We start from the raw sequence: 18,523 nt of genomic DNA, 5'->3' as shown, positions 1-18,523 counted from the left end.
TTAAGCTTGCGATAACTGGCATTCAAGAACCCTTTACTTTCCGACCCTCTATTCATCGCTAAGCCGCTTTAAAAAGCCCAGTTTGACAAACAAGGGACCTATAATGCGTAACGGGCTAAAAATCCTTCGCAAGAAATGCATTGCTTCAGATTTGGAGAACAATGACGTTACGATAAATCAAATATTCGAAGTCGTTTCAAAATGTCTTGAAGGCAACGATATACCCTTATCAATTTCAATGCAAACATGCTAGATATCACAGTTGATTTTTTTTTGTAACTTAAACGAGCTGATGTTCCATGTTATATTAAGTGGCAACTGTCGCCTATATACATGTGAACAGCATCATTAATGTCATTCTATCATGTGACAGCAGTGATACCTCATACGTTGCCATTCCAGAATACTATGATGTTAGAAAGCTGATTGGCGGCTGATATAATTGGCATCAAGATATCTCGTAGATGACTTTATAAAATAAAATATTGCCAAATGCGTTAGTATTCATCGATTAAAATTATTATATTATAAGATGCTTCGGTGGTATAGCTAATTAGCATACTGCCTTACTTCTGATGGTCATCCACGGTACTATAGTCCTATAGGAAAGTCTGTATATCTGTTTGTTACAGTGAAAATCAAACGAACATAGTTCGTATCCCGAGGACGGACTTAAGCTTACGTTTATCCCAAAAAAATCAGGCGGGGTTGTGAGTAACTTCTGGTAATACTTACCTTACACTATACGCGACATCATTACAAATTTCATTAAGACCCGTTCAGATGTTTAGTAGTCAAACGTCAACAAACATACCATACAGACAGCGTGTTTACACACATTCGCATTTATCATATTTACATTAATATAGATTACATACAGCTTAAACGGCATTAAACACTTGACAATCTTTTCTTTTATTCCAAGAAGGGTGAAAGTAACATAGTAGGTACTACCACAAAAAGATACCATTCAATTGATCGGTTGTCAATAGATCGATCAACTCAAACGGCACAGTACAGTGACAATGAACGGGCTTTCCATGCACAAACCGTTTTTTCCGCTAGTGAGCACCATGCAAAGTAACATTGAAATTATTTCCCTCTTAATTAGTATTACATTTGCATATTCAACTTGACTATCCCATACTAGGACGATCATTATTATAATTGTGCTTTTTTTCGCGAAAACTTGCCGCGTAACCGTTATATTAGTCGATAGCGATCATGTATACATCCGCCGATGAATCGGCGAATGATTGCGCGACCGTATTTCCTAACTACCCGTAAATTATAATAATCGTACAGCTACTGTTACGCTCAGCTTTGATTGTTATATTCGATGTGTTTTATAATGATCGTCGGCCGATAATGTGGGGTGGTGAATTAATTGTTTAATTCCGATGCGTGTATTGCAATTTCTAACGCGTTGTAAACTAATTGCTTTTTTTAAGACATATCTAGATATAATTTGTGATTAATATTCAGATGTCGAAAAGATAAGACATTCGTGTACATTCATTTTGTAATACAAGTTAACAATTAGTTTCTCTATGGTTAGGTAGGTACTAACTACTTAATTTAAATATATATTTTAAAAGACAAATAAAATCAATACTTTTGAATCTTACCTATTAAAAAAATTATACAAACAAACGATTTCTAATAACGTCTTTAGATATGTTATATATATTCTTTTAAATATCTACTATATAAAGTAAAGTAAATTTACCAAATTAAAATGTCACGAATATAAATATATTTTTTTTAACAATAACATTAAATAACATTGCGTGCACGCAACGATTAGTTGCATTCGAATCCGCAACTTCCTCTACAAAACAATTACGTATTCATATTCAAAATTTTTTTTGTCTTTCGCCGTGTGCGTGAGAGTTCGTGACAAGTTGACGGCGCACACATAGACCTCTTTGTTCCAAATCGTTCCAATTAAAAATATATATATATTCAATGTAATTCCGTTCGAAATTCAAAAATAAAAGAATAATAAAATAAATGTTTTTACTTTTTTTATTCTAAAATTTTTATATTAAATTCCAAATGTTCGAAATTAAAAAATCAAACATTTACTTTTAATAATCTAAAATTTGAATAACAACCATACAATTCCATATTTAAATTTTAAAATTTATAAATATTATTAATGTGCATGTGTGTAAGGTGAGTTTAATTTCATATTTATTTGCGTGCAAATATTCATTGATCATAAGCGATTAGATGCAAGTAATACCCATACACTATCTATGTTGTATCTCATGTTCAGTAGGTAAGTTGTGTCTGTGTGTGTTGTGTGTCTTTTGTCATTTCGTTCATGAGTGTGCATGTGTCCGTAATTTCCCTGCGCAGGAGTCGTCGATCGTAATGATTGCTCACGCGTTTCGCATCGCTCACCCCCACCCTCTGGATTACACGTTCTCATACATTTACATAGCACTTGCTATGCAAAATTGCTATGTTTTTCCGATACATAAACGATAATCTATCGTATAAATTCCTGTCATGCTGCATTGAATACATTTCTACTTCCGTCCACTAATGTATTCTACATACTTTAATTATCAGAGGATATATGAGCTTTATAGGTAAAATTGTATTCTTCATCAAACCAAGTTTTCAGTAAAATTTTATATTACAACAGGAACGTATGATACAAAAACTTTAACATTACGTTAAAAATACTATATTGCATAGGGTTGATTCTTCAGTTTCATACTTTTACTTGATTATGAACAACAACTTCATGCCTTATTAATAAAAAAAAAATTGGTTCCTTTCTACAAATCAATTTGAGACAATATAAAAATAACACGCTGAACTGATTTAACGAACTTATAAAAAAAAAATTATATGATGCTTATAGCAAGCATCATATAATTTTTTTTGTATAAATGAACCAACTCTTGCTCAATTCATTAATCTGCACACAAATTTGTATTGCGACCTCTTTCAAATTACTATTAGCAAAATTTAGGGGACCTTTATTCTTTGGCGGATCGACAACCTCTTCATCGACAATTCTCATTTGATCTATAACTTGAATACAATTAATATAAACTCAACATAACGCTCTAAGTAGTACCGGGCGCACACATGCGCTTGGGCGTGTCGCCGCGCACCAATGCACTCTCCCCATTGTTTATCCCACGATTATAACCAATTCAAATACTAACTCGCACTCGAAAATTAAGCTCGAGTGGTGCTCCGGAACCCTTTGTTTTAAGCACAATACACGCACTTGGTGTAGCACCGCGAAAACTTCGGACCTGAGTCACCGCAACTTCCCACAGAGGTAGACCGCTAATTGAAAAATAATGAACAACATTCGGAAAAGGTTTGCCTAAGGAAGTTCCCATAATTTGTTGCACCATTGCTACGGTGTAATATTTGAAAATTAACAAGAGATCTATAACGACATACCCATTTTCATCAGGTAGGACTTTTTTGTTAACATCTTGTAGTAGTAAAAAAAAAATCTATTCTTTTCCAGATTTAGTCAGATACAACGTTTCTGAGTTTACCTAATCTATGGTCAGTGTACATATGCGTTTATAGCAAATGCAATAGATATTAACCGATGTCTAATCGTCGATCATAATCTTTATAAGACTTATAAAGGGAGGTTAAACGTATATGTAGCGGATATTTGTAAAACAAATAATTCATTCCATTTCCTAGGACTTCAGTCTTTATACTAATCATTTATTTAAAAAAAAAATAGGTCCAATGTTCATATTGTTATTAGTCGCTCCGTAAAATTCGCTAAGCGTGGATTAAAAAATGGGGTGTTGGAACGGTTTTGTACGAGCTCTTCAGGTTGCGCCGGCGCAGGCGCAGCGCGGCGACAGCTGAGCGCCGCTCAAAGCAGTTTTTTAGTAATTAACCCACCTATTGTCTCTTCATTGCTGCCATGTTGATTATAATTGATTTATTTATATTTTGTCGTCACTCTTTTTCTTATATTTTCATATTATTACGTAAGCTTAGAATTAGTAAATTCGTTATGCTATTAATATTTTTATTTACATAAATTTGTGTAACAAAACAATTGAAGGAAGTTCTCAAATAGAATATATTTATATTTTGTCTGAATAGGTTTTGTTTTAACGTTTTTTGTTCCAAACTGTTTACGGACTTCTTGGTTCGATATAAATTAAAGTCCGATTTTACTTTTGTGGAATAGAATATACTCTCGTGTCTAGTATTACTAATTATAATTACAAAATTATAAGAACACCATTAAAATGAAAATCGGTAGCGTGTTTAAGACTACATTCTATTACCGTTCTTGCAGCTTAATTAGAGCATATTTTTCATTCTGTAATCGATAGCATTTCGATTACGAATCTCACATTGGACGAGATCGACACGCCTTCTAGCAGATAATTTATAATTACACCGAATGCTCAGTATTTACGCATACCTACTTTATCGTCAATCAATAATTAATATCTGGAGGCTGGACGGGTGAGACGCTCCCGAATTTCGCCGAGAATGATGAGGAGATCGCGTTCGCGTAATCGAACCGGCAAAAAATAAAAAACGAAGCAAATACGAAATACTCCATTACTGAGTTGGCTACAGACAGCCGTAGAGACGCCATTTTTTTTTATATGCGTCAACGAATAGCGAAATTATATGATTTTGTTTGAGTCTAACTCGAATTTGTGACATATTTTGTTATGACAATATAATATATCAGTATAATAAATCCGAATATATCAATATAATACATCCGAAATAGACTCAAATAGAATCATATTCGTGGATACCTTAGCCTCACGTAATTCATTCACAGTCACGTCAGTCAGGAAACTAAGCCGCTTGCTTTGTAAGTTGTCTCGGTTGAAAGGTGACATAAAATAGCGAAATTATATAGACATGATAACTTAGTCCCACGAATGGCAACGTATGAGTAAGTGGGAGGATGGGAGTCACATGATAACGTGATGTCGTGGAGCTCATATATAATTTAAAAACATAAGAAGATCTATACACCACTAAATTTATATTAGTTCGTTAAAGATTAATTTGTGATTTCTATTACTCGAAAATATCTTTGTCAAAATGATTACACATGCTCGTATCTTATTTTTAACACTTTAATTAGGACAAACTCGTAAACGATGTCACCAATTAAAAAAAATAACAGCAAATGTATAATAAACAGAGTTAATTATATTTCTGTCAATAAACAAGTTCATATTTTCACTGTTTGTTAATATAAAACCAATTGAACCTTGACTTCTTAAATAAATTTAAATATAACAAGAAATTGAAATCAAGGACTTTATGGAAGTATGTTCAATTCACCATTGATAAATTCAAATAGAAAATTGTAACTATCTTCTATATTATCAGTAGCAACAGGGTCATCAAAAATTTCATTGTAACCACCCCAGTCGTTCACCCTAACACCACCTCTTTCTCCCACGAAATCGATAAAAAGTTGACAAATCGATAAAACTGACAGCGTACAAAGTTTTACTTTCATAAAAAAATAATAATACGTATATTTTACTAATATGCTACAGTTATCTCGTTTAACTAATTTAAAGGCAAAGTAAAAACCATTTAGTCATGTAGGTACTTTTTTTGCCACTACACGTCATATTTTTTTATCAATAACCCTCATGTCCAGTCCGGCAAGCCGTATCAGTTGACGTTCTAGTTAACTGATACAGCTTGATAGCGTAACATATAGATGCCAAGAAACTTAATTACTTTCTAAGTGGTACAGGATGCCATTTAACATTAAAAGCATATAGACACATTGAGAAAAAAAGATTATCTTAAAGATTTTCCTTCTTATACATATGAACGCCAAACGTCTCATAGATCTTGTTTTACCTATTGAACTCTGTTGTAATTTTTTTAGCAACTATTTTGTTTATCTGAAAGAAAGTGACAAAATACTATAAAAGTCAAAAAAGGTATGAAGGACGTTTTAGTTTTTATTAAAAAACAGGGTATAAGTAGGAAGTAATAAAATAAATAAAAATATTACTCCACTGCATCTCAGTTCCCATCCGCACATTGTGTATGCAGGGCGCGGCTGCCTGCGGGCCACGTCAGCTATTTGCTCGTGTCCAGAGGGCTAAGCCATTCAAGGCTAAGACGCGGGGCCAGTTTTTGGCTGTTTTTGACTTGATCCAGTACCCTGCCCTCGCGTCATGCCAATGCAACCAACAATCGACATACTGTCTCCGCAATTCGGAATGCATTCGGCTTAATTGTCCAGTAAAAACGTCAAAACAAAAGAGTTGGGGAGGATGTCCTTATACTATTTTATATATTTCCTTTTTGTCTATTTATTAAAAACATAACAGTATTTGACGTTAACGTCAATTTTATAATCATAATTAGCATTTCCTCAATCAGTTGTTTTGTTAAATAAAATGAACCATCAGACATTATTATCTACAATTTTTTTTATTAGATATGGTCCGTGAAATATTTCCATATTGCCGCTTATCAAAACCTATATCTAACTGACAGTCGGTACTCCCGATAATATAATTAAGAAAACGACTACCTAAACTTTTTAATTCTAATCTTTATTTATCTTAATGGTCATACCTTAAAATTTGATATATCATTAAATTTTATTTGCAACGGAATCTTGGTATGGCAATGTCGTCTCACACTTGGCGATTATTTATATTAGTATCAATTAAAGAAAACAACAAACAGCACTATAAAATATCTGAGGTACATTCTTACGCAAGTAAATTGCTTATATAGCCGTACTAGGAGAACAGGTGCCTAAGGAATGGTTTTCATTATTAAAATAGGTTCCTCGTTTAGTGCGACAATAATTTTTCATACACATATCAATCTAGTAAACAATTTGAATACTGACTTAATCATTTATACACATAATAAATACATACGAACATATAATAAATACAATTACTTGTGCACTTTATCAACGTAATAGAACCCAATGAAATTATTTTTAGAATTTTTGTCTATTTATCTAAGCTTTTTTGTGAGCTAATCATCAGAAACAGTTTAACCAGTTTCGGTGTAGCAATTGTTAGCAATATCATATTGCTCTACTTGAAATTTTGCTTGTTTCTTAGAAACAAACAGATTACATACGACTACGAACTCGTTGGTTCTACTAATATTAAGCACCTATGATTCTTTAACTGTAAATAGACATATCTCAGTTTGGTTTTTTTTGTAATAATTGTTTGTATTTATCTTTAAAATAAAATAAAAAGCATCGGTTAGTAGATTTTGGTTACTACATATTCTTTATTAACAACAAAAAAGATTATTAAAGGTTTAGATTATTATAGTTTTTGTTTGTGTATGTCGAAAAGATCAATGATTTAGATTATAAATTTTAAATTACCACAAACAAAAGTTTTATTGTATCCTAGAATATTAATTGAATATAGTTTTATCGTTTTTATTTATTAGGTACATAATTGCTAACTTTGAACAGACGGAGAAGTCTAAATAAATAAGAGAATATAAGTGGTCGCTTTAATTTTTATATTATAATGGTTACTTGTAAGAGCTAATCTTAGATATACAATAAAAAATACAATCTTTCGAGAAAGAAAATCTTTAATTAACACGTATCCACACAACATACAAGATAACAGTCACTACGTAACCCTCACCGATAAATTTATAATATCTTACCTAGTATACTTTAAACACGTCAATATTATAACACTTTAAGCTATAATAGTTACTAACGACATTCCTTAAGAATCAATTTTGGATGAAGTTTCAAGATACTTGTCACCATGTCAATAATAAGTAGCATCTATGCTTGTGCGACAATGGTATCTATAATAATTTGTACGGACAAATTGTTATGATTGTCGGCCTTATATTGATCGTTCCTGCTCTTTATATTATCGTAAAGAAAACATATTTTTTTTATTAATTGGTGTTTTACCCAATTTTGCATTTTAAGTGCTATCGTAAACGCGGGAATTTCCTGGGAAGTGGCGCGGATGAACTTCAGATTTTATATTTCAAAAGCAAATTGTTTGCAAAAGATATTATAAATATATATATCACTGAAAACTAGTTAATAAACTTACTTATAATTTATAAAACTGAACAAGTATTGCAAAGGACAATCGTTTTTAAAACATCAATGTAATAATCATTAGTTTAGTATGAAGATAACAAATTTTATTATCAAATATCCAGGTGAAATTGGTTCAGTTTATACGTTTCTAGACTTTTGGCTTGGGATACCCTATAAGTATATGCATTGAAAATATTCTAGACATAATGTTTATTGTTTAATACTTGCCTGTGCGTAATAATTAAAAATAATAACTATATATAAATACTAAATAATAACTATTCGAGCGTAAGATATATTGGGGGGTGACCACTGACACAGGTTCTAATAGATACATATTACAGGCACCAGTTCTCCGCAAAGTACATTATCATTAATTTTCCAAATGGCTCTGTTACAATCTATCAATAATTTGTGTAGAAAAATAAATATTATGTTATTAGCATTTTCTATTGAAAATGCTCTAAACATATAAACTACCATCTTGAAATTGCTCCACTCAGGCTCTAATCTTCGACAAAATTTATACAGATCTACGCTCAGAGCCCCACCCGTTCATTATTAATTGCACACCTCAGGTGCGCTGATAATCCGTATTAGGCCACCGCAAACCTGAAGACATGCATTTCCTTAAGACGCACTCAATCTTGTCGAATTAATCTAAAACATTAAGCCCGCCAATGACGATGCATCATGCAAAAACACGTTCGTATGAATAATCACGCATGACTTTTACAAAGTAGTTCCATTATAATTATTAGTATAAAATAAATTCTTATTAAAAGAAGCCTACTTCAAAATCTATATTACATATTTTTTAAACTGCCCTAATATGAGTTTTCTTTATACGATTTTTATACCTGTCTGTATTTCTATTAAAAAGAGGAATGATTGTGTATATCTATGAAATTGGTTAGAAGAATCAATTTTACCCATTATTAGGATCTTCAATTTCAAAATACGTATGATAACAATATAAAGGTATATAAGAATGCCTCAAGTAATAAAATAATAGTTCACTTTTTTATAATTACCATGGACTAGGTTTACAGGGGCAGGTACCTTATTTGTGTTTCTATCGGTTATTGTTTAGGTACGTACGTACTTACTTGTGTTGTGCAGATAGATAATACATGGAGGAAGATGATAAATATACGTTGTGAACGAAATAGTTTTGTATAAGGTCATATTTCATACAAACTACATAAGCACTTGTTATTTTAATTATGTACGTCTAAATCATTTGTTTAGAAAGTATGTTTGATTACGTCAATAAATATCTAAACTGTAACGTATCTATTGTTACGCGAAATTGCCATATCATTTCAATTACAGTAGCGAAGTCAAGTACTACGCCAACAGACCTATAATAGACCTTCCATTTGCAACGGATTAAGTAACAAAATATACCTATTTAAATACGTATTAAATGACGAAACTATTGGACATTGCAAAACTGAAATTAAAAACGGAATTGTGTTTTGGAACGCGGCGTGTCGTGCGCGGGCGCCGTTCTCCGCACTGTAATTGCTCGGTGCGGCGCGCGCAGATTATCAGAAGCAAGTGCGTTCGATAACGCATGCACACGAACGCGTATTATTAAATTTATTCTTTTTTCGTCAGAATCTGCATAATGAGGGGGGCAAAAAAGTGGGTAATCGCTAGAGTGCGCGTCGCGTTCCCCTGGAGAAAGGCGGGCACTCTTTGTCTGATGTATGTCCAAGAATGTAAGTATATTAAAAAAGAGCATTGCCACATTATTTTCATTATTATGGAAAGTGGACGATAGATGTGAATGATGATAGTTCATTGTTAAAGTACATAGCCGGTTTAATTACTCAGTACTTATACTAAAGTTAGTGATAGGTAAATTAAGTTTTTGTTAATTACAATGTTGTCGATAATGACATGATAGTACGCAGACAGTCCGAATACACGCAACTTAACACGCCACAAATATGCAACTGCCCCATAAGTGTTGCACGCACCAGTCACTCTGTACCTATAGGGCTCGTTCTGGCTGTCATACTGGTAGGTCACCTATATGACATTAAACTATTATGACATGTAATTTTCTTCAATAGTTAAAAAGATAATGTATGACTTTATTATTAAAAATAAGAGAAAATATAACTATGAATATCTGATGACTGATGATGTAGAATAAGAAAAAATATGAACGATCAGTTTGCTACGTTGTCACTTTGACAAAAAGATACTAAATAATTAAACGAAAAGTTATTTTTGGGTCTTTTTAAAAACTTCTTAAGTTGCTGAATTTCCGAAACCATATCTAATTGGTATGTATGATTGGGTATCAAACCAGACATAACAATTTTGTTACGAGAATTTGTAAGTTGATAAATAACAAACACTAACATAATAAGTTAAATAATGTAGGTACATAGCCTATTTTTGTGTAGGTTCGCTACATTCAAAATTGCAAAAGCGAAAGATTTAGAATTATCGTATTTGTTAGGTATATTTTACAAGTATAAAAAGTAATATTAATGCAATAGAAATGTAATACCGATATATAGAAAGTGATTACTGAGTATAACCACGTAACCACCTACTTATTAATGTAGGTATACGTGTAATTTATGTAAAATTTTCTTGTTTCATCTCTGCTCCGCCGAGGGCTACCAAAATTCCAGAACAACCACCTTAATCCTCATTATGATTTCATGAGCGAAATTACCCAATTATATAAAAAAAGAATTCAAACGTACCTACATCAAAGACCAATGCATCTTCATTTGGGGACAAAATTTCCTTATGGATATTGACGAGGTTCTTCATCTAAATCATAAATCTCGGAGCTCATTATACCGATCAATCTCCCAAGATATGCCAGTCCAATCTGATGTTCGTGAGAAATTTGCGTTGTAACAGGATCGCAGGCGAGTAAAAAAGATCAGCGCGTGTCGTCGTCAGCAGTCGGGCAAGTAGCCAGTAATTTATGGTTAGTTTTTGGCTGCTCCCGCGCAATGCAGCCTCGCGGCTTTTCGCCGGCATCTCCCCCCTCCCTTGCTCTCTCCATCCCGCAGGCCGCATCAGCTCACCCGGTCACAGACCCCGCGTCACTGCGTCAATCTCCACTACTTATCCGTCCGGCCCGATCCCCTACATTAATATTTTTTCCCCCAAAAAAACGAGCCGTAATAAAGATCCTATCGGCACAACGCCGGGAGCTCCGCATCGAACGTTCGCTTTCGAAACTTAAAATTGACAATATCGCAACTGATACTTATTAAGACATGTATTATTAACCGTAAACTGGTTCATTGTTGCGCCAAAATTAATCTCGGAGCTTAGCTGCGTCACAAAGGCGACTCGCCGGTGCTACACTGCGGCTATTACGGACACCACATTATAATTACATTTTTAAATAGTTTTTTTCAGGCGGTACCCATATTAAAACGTCAATGTAAATAACTTGTTAGCCGCAATCTCATTTCTGAGCGATTGGATATTACAATAGTGTACGTGATTTGAGAAAGGTAACGGTGTCGCCGCTTTATCCGCGAGATGGAGCCTATTACAACGTGGTGGCGCAGGCGCATGCAGGCAGCGACTACTAGCGCGTGCCACGACTCGGTACGGCTACGGAGTAACACTAAGACATTTTATTATACGAACAAAAAAATATTTAATGAAATATTTCTAACTGGAAACATTATATCTGAGCATCTGGTTGCTTTATTATCAAACATTGAACTCTAATAATGAACTTTCATAGTTGATAAAGCGGACAACAGACTAATATTATTAGATGCACGAGAAGAGAAGATAATAATCCAAGTGTATCGGCGACTGCTAAAGTACCATTCACACACCTCTATATCTGGGCGCTGTCATGAACAAGATTTTTTTTCATATATGTACAATATATCTGAGCTGAGGATAACCTGTTCTGTTCAGAATGCTTATGCCTTCAGTTCTATCCAATTTGACATACGGCCGGGACAATACATGTTTTATTAGGTTGTTTGTTTTTAAAATTATTTAAAACTTTTTATTTTTCTTATTTAAATAAGGCAGAACGGAGTAGAGGATGAATATAAAGATATAACTTTTGGCAATAAGTACATATTTACAGCAATTAAAGAGGGGATCATGTCACCTTAAATTTCAGCACTACTGATATTCTGTTGAAGCCATGATAACATCACGATAAAAATTATAACTGCATCATAACTTTTAAAGAACAATAATATAATCAATAATATAATTTCTGATATAAAAATTATAACTTAATGCTAATGATCCAGAATTCGAAATCTTCTGTCCCGGTTTAGAATTCTAAACCCCTAGGTCCCTTTACAGTGTGAATACCGCTTAATGCGTCGCTCCGCACGGTCCGCGGAGAGAACGGTCGCGCGTGGCGGTGTAATTAGGTTCGAACCGATCATTGTATCGGTCTCCAACGCAAATTGAACCACGGAATATTTCACCTGATACGACGTACGTGTCTAATTGCACGGATTATTTATATACTATAACCTCACCACACTTTTTGTGGTGTCCGGCTTGGCACGCGCCCACTTTCTACTTACCCATCAGAGACGTAATTGTGCTCATGTATACCCTTTTTTGTTTCGGTTTCGAAACATCTAGTCATCACTGAGAATCAGTAACGGTGTTCGGGTTACGTTGAAAAATGTTGCTAACTGCTACCTATCATAATAGTCAAGCTGTATGGTAATTGCTTAGGCGTTGAATAGGGAACAGATGCGAGCCGTGTGGGAAACGTATGAGATAATAGATGTAGGTACCTAAATAAACAACGCAATTATAAGTTGCATACTATCGCACATCGGTTTCTTTTTGCCTCTATAGCGGTAGTATGATTTAACTTGGTATGATTATATAAATATGATTTATATTTAAATTCTGTGGTGTGACGTATAACAAGAATGCAGTTTGCGCATATTTAAATAGGTACTACTAAGGTAAAAATGCTCAAATTCATCAGCGCAGCAGATTATATTATAATACCTGGTTACTGTTATAAATCTCACAGATACATAGTAGTAGGTAGACAGACTTATCTCAAAAACATGTCTTTTATCTCTTGTTCTACTTGTTCGTAGTACTTCCGTGCGCAATACCACTATTTGAAGGAAGTCTTCTTTCATTAAAATTATGAGTAATAAAATAAATAAACCACAAAGTTAAAGTTACAAATCTGCTACTACAACTTCCATAGATTAGTTTTTAATATAGTAGTAGGACCTATATGAATTATCTTTGATAGTATCCTCAAGATAGTAACTGTAGGTATATACTAGTAGGAACTTAATAATTTTCTGTATTTTATTTATATCTACTACTATAATTCGTAAATTCAGCGTCTATAGGAGTCTTCAGAGGTTATATGATAACGGTCTCCATGGTCTAGCGGTTCAACACTCCGCCTCTCTTCCGAAGGTAGCGAGTTCGATAATCAATACTTGCACGAACAAACACGTTCAGGCATGAGTTTCTACCGAGTCATGTCTATGCCCAAGATATTATATTCCTTGGTGTTCGTGTATATATGTTACAGACGCCATTTTCTATCGGGGATGTATCTGTTCTACGGAAAATCTTTGCTATACAGGAAATTACTATCTTTTTGGTAACGATTAGATCATGGAAGAGCATAATAACAAATAAACAACAAAACAAAGGTCCGAACTCACAATGCAGTAATAAGTAGAATTAACTTGGGATTCAACCTTTTTTTTTTTAATTGTAAAATATTTAAATATTTCTCACTCCTTTGTGGACTATAGAAGTTTCATCATACTAACACACTACACTATCATACCTCCGAGCTACCATAACCGGAGTCATGGGGTCGCGCTAGCATTCTACCGCGACTCCTATGCAAGCAATAAGTACGTACAATTTTTAATATTAGGCCTTACAAGGAGGCCTTTCATAGTTCACCCACCGTACTTAAAATATAAAAGAAAATGTTTTCAAAACTACAATAAACTGTTGTACGATACACTTATCACTACGTTATACGCAACACGATATCAGCACTGCAATGTAGGACTTATCGGCATAACAATAATCCGCGATAATGGATTAACTCAAAGGTACGGCGAATATTTATAAAACACAATCGATTTAATCGGAAAACTTGATTATAATTCAATTTCGATACTATCATAATAATAAGTATTTGACTGTAACGCTACTGTTTTCAAATATATAATGTATATAATACCTTTTATGTAAGCCGATTGAGAATATCTTTATTGCCTATTTTTATTCACACGACCATGAAGTAGAATAGATAATATAGACGATGCCATGTACAACTTAGTTTCGGACTTTGGCTCAAACTGTAGGTATTAAAAAGATCTATACAGATTTTAATGAGATTTTAATACAGTTTTACATAATTTTGGATATGCTAACAAGTTTTCATACATTTTTAGAATATGTAGGATGATGCAATGAAAGATCTCGGGTAAGCATTTATTATAAAAAATGACATATTTTACATCACAAATGTGTAAGAATACCTACAACAAACTAGGTTATAAATTTTTGACCTCCCTTTTTTAAGTCAATTAAAATTGCAAGTAGGTATCTATATATATATATGTATAGGCAGATCTTGGATTTATCTACAGAATATATTGTATTTTTTAATATGTTTATTAATGGCCACAACGATAATGATGCACACAAATTACCTACACCTAATTTAAATAGTTTAATTTAACCACAAAGAAACTGGTTCCCAATAGTCAATAGGTTGTCTACTTAAAATGCTATTATCGAAATAATCTGCAACTATTTCGATTATATAGATAATTAGACAAATTATGCGATAAAAATAGTTTTAATGAAGGTTGATGTTTCTTTCATAGTTCACAGTATAATGGACATAGGTCGCAACAATCAACCTATAAGATAATACCTCCAATCTGCAATACAAAACTGCTATTTTCATCTCTTTTTTATATATTTGGAAAGGCAAACAAGCTAACGGCTCACTTTCCTAATGGAATGGTTTCCTAATGGATCTAGATATCCTTTCCTAATGGTAACCGTAGCATATACATGAACAGCAAGAGTTAAAGGAAATATTCTTGTGACTTGCGACAGTGTGAAGTTCACGAAATTACTGGATAAGAAGCGTGACATCTTAGTCCTCAGCCTGACTGGTATCACGGGTGTCACATAATACCGAGAGGTCCGTACCTCTCGGTATTATGTGACACCCTTATCCTGTTTATTCTTATCCAGTAATTTCGTGAACTTCACACTGTCGCAAGTCACAAGAATATTTCCTTTAACTGAACACGAATGTATGGTTTCGTTTCATTGCACATTAATTTATGAGCTGCAGCTATTTTCCATGCTAAAAAATACACTCTGCATTCCGCTACGCTATATAATCCATGCTTATTTCTTATGTATATTATTATATATCTAGGCAGGTGGCTGAGAGTGGTTTCTTGTAGTAATTTATGAGGCGTCATAATACCTAGGTATACAATAAATACCTGAAATTTACTGTATACCTAATTTAATTTGAAAATAGAATTCTTAAGTATTATGCATAATACATATATTTACCAAAGTAAGTAAGAATATCTAAAATACATTTAATATTATTTCAGCACATTATAAATATTACATATAATATTATTATATACATTTATAATGTTTGGATACATTATAAATTTTGTTATTAAATATAATTTCCATCAAAACATTTTTAAGTATTTTACTAAATACATTTAGTTAACAAAGTAAGATAACATTTTTAATTTTGTTGTTAAATATTACTCACAAAGAAAATAACTTAATATTTGCATAAGGCCTCAGTGGGCTAGCGGTTTAGCATACCGTCTTACTTTCAACGGTCGCTGGTACGATAAGTACTAGCACGTTACAAACCTTTATAATCACAATTTAAAAAAAATCGAAAATACCTAAATATTTATTCTTAGATCATATTATATACTTACTGACTGCACAACTTTTTTTTCAATGAATTTGATTGATCTTACGGATTTATGCTATAATTTGAATAAGTAGATATATAGGTATAAGGTATATATTGCGGCAACTGGTACCTAGTTCAAAATATACCGACTAATTAGCTAATCGGTAGCGTAATAATAATTGTTTAAAGTAATTTGACAGTAATAAGCTACGGAAGCATCTAGTTTGAATTCCGATAAGATTACACGACTGATATGCCTAGTTTAATTTTGTTTTTTATGCACATAGTGTGTAATTACATAATAAATGTTTTTATATGTGTCCATCAGTAGTATTATATTCATAGGACAATTACTTCTTAGTCTAGAACTTTATGTACGGATAAAATACTTGAGATTTTACTAATGAATCTATTGAGAATAGAAAAGATAGAGAGTAATAACAAAAAGATACTGCGTACAATTTGGTCATAAATTAGAATATTTATAATTATTTATTATACGTCCTTGTATTAATAGTAATAATTTTTTGTTAATCATTTTATTTTAATCCTATAAACTGATCTGGCTGATCTGATATCTCAATGATTAATTGATTAAAATTAAGATGTGTAATGACGATAATGATCTAATATATCGATTGAGTAAGAACAATCAAATACAACGCATATTTAATACTAAATTGCATTACAAATAAAAAAATAAAAATCACAAATTTTGGAAAATCGACATTGTAGTCAAGCATTAAAGCAGATTTTCCAAAACTTGTAAATTTAGAGTTAATACAGTTCAACATTAAGTGCGCGATGCGTAAAGATTGAAATACTTTAACAAATACATCTTAGATATTACAGTAGTACTAACAACAAATACCTATGTAGGTATACCAACAATGATTTGATATTTCGATATATATTATAATGATTAGTATAAAAAATATTAACTAGTTACCTACTAGTCATCACATAGATATGTCTAACTGTATTAATATATTTTTTTAGTACGTTACTTTCTATAGTAATTTACTTATTAAATCATTTTAATACCTAACTCCGTACACATAAATTATTATAACAAGTATTGATTTTTTTTATTAGTATTGATGTAAGTACAACAAAATTGATATCATACTCATATTATTTTAAGAATACTACTATCTATGAAGAGTCCACCCAATCAAAAATGATCTTATCCCTTCTTATTCCAGTTATTTCTGATTATATATCAATTTTTAACCAAAAATGACTATTTTAATAAAAAAATGTATTTTTCTAATGAAAATGTTTCAATCAAATTAATTAAGTAAGTAACAAATAAACACAAAATTAACAAATAAACATCTACCTACCCGCATTAACTAAATCTGTCAGTGTCAACACTTATCTATGTATATCAACAAAATTAGGTAATCGTATCAATTAATGACCAAATAAAACTAAATTGTTGTCACAATTAGGGTAGAAATTTGTTTTAAGAGGCTGATTTGGCGATTCTTCTGAAAATCTATTGACTAACACGCCGATGGTTCCATTATTTTTAAATGCAAATTTATATGGTTATCAGATGAACTTGGCGACTTATTGTCCAAGTGCATTAATGAGTCGATGTAGCATTCATTTCTTTCGATATTACAATAGAAACTGCGCACGTAGGTACGTCTGTATTAATATTATTAATAATATATTTTATAAGTACACTGCATAATTTATTTCCGTTCATAATTTTCATTACGGCGACTATACCCAAACCCCGCTGTTACAAATAACTACATATAAAACTATGTATAAAAATTCGGAAATGTCTAATCTAATAATAATTTTACTATTTACATATGATCTAAATTCGTTACAGTAATCTTATTATTTAAATATATTTAGTCGCGTGTCTTATCTCTTATAATTATGACTAGAACCTAAATAGGTATAATAAAAAACAAACGTCATTAATTAAAAATGAAATAATATAAAAATCTGACCTGCGACAGATCACTAGGGCCCTCTGATTTGACAGTGTTGGCCGCTGCCCACGCCTCCGCGAACGTCTCCATTGCACTTTGAAAGTCCATCTTGTTACAATTCACGACATCGACATGCCGAAGTATCACTCAACATGTGCACGGTGATGCGGACACCGTCAACAATCACGGGACACGTACGACCCAGCCGACCGGCGGCGCGCTACTGACTCGGCCCCGCCCAGCGAACCGCCCGCAACGAGAAAAACCGATACCGACCGAGCCTTCCCGTTTCAGCGCTTTTCTTTTTTAAGCCGCTATTTTAACGAGTTTTTTTTTCTTCTAAAGCCCAACCCACAGTGGTTGGGCGTTCTGGATTATTTACACTTGTAATTCACAGATTGCTACGGTGTGATGCCTAATTTGCTGTATAGAGGGGTTTTATCTTGATTAGGCACAGAACGTTTTTGTTTTGATATGCTATTTACGTTCCGTTTGCGTAAGCGTTGCGTTTATTACTCTGTAGCCTAAATAAAT

The 18,523-nt window shown here is 32.8% G+C and overlaps 1 protein-coding gene across 1 annotated transcript in view; it reads right to left on the bottom strand.

Moving 5' to 3' along the window:
- Positions 1-18,203, bottom strand: part of LOC131843414 (uncharacterized) — a 101,227-nt gene extending 83,024 nt beyond the window's left edge. The window contains exon 1 of the mRNA XM_059192049.1: positions 18,008-18,203. Within this exon, the coding sequence (XP_059048032.1) occupies positions 18,008-18,097 (90 nt within the window). The 5' untranslated portion in view covers positions 18,098-18,203. The remainder of the gene's footprint in view (positions 1-18,007) is intronic.
- Positions 18,204-18,523: the final 320 nt, after the last annotated feature.

This window comes from Achroia grisella, unplaced genomic scaffold, assembly GCF_030625045.1.
Source record: "Achroia grisella isolate CSIRO2021 unplaced genomic scaffold, CSIRO_AGI_Agris_v1 utg308, whole genome shotgun sequence".
Classification (NCBI taxonomy): Eukaryota; Metazoa; Arthropoda; class Insecta; order Lepidoptera; family Pyralidae; genus Achroia; species Achroia grisella.
This window is presented reverse-complemented; position numbering and strand designations above follow the sequence as displayed.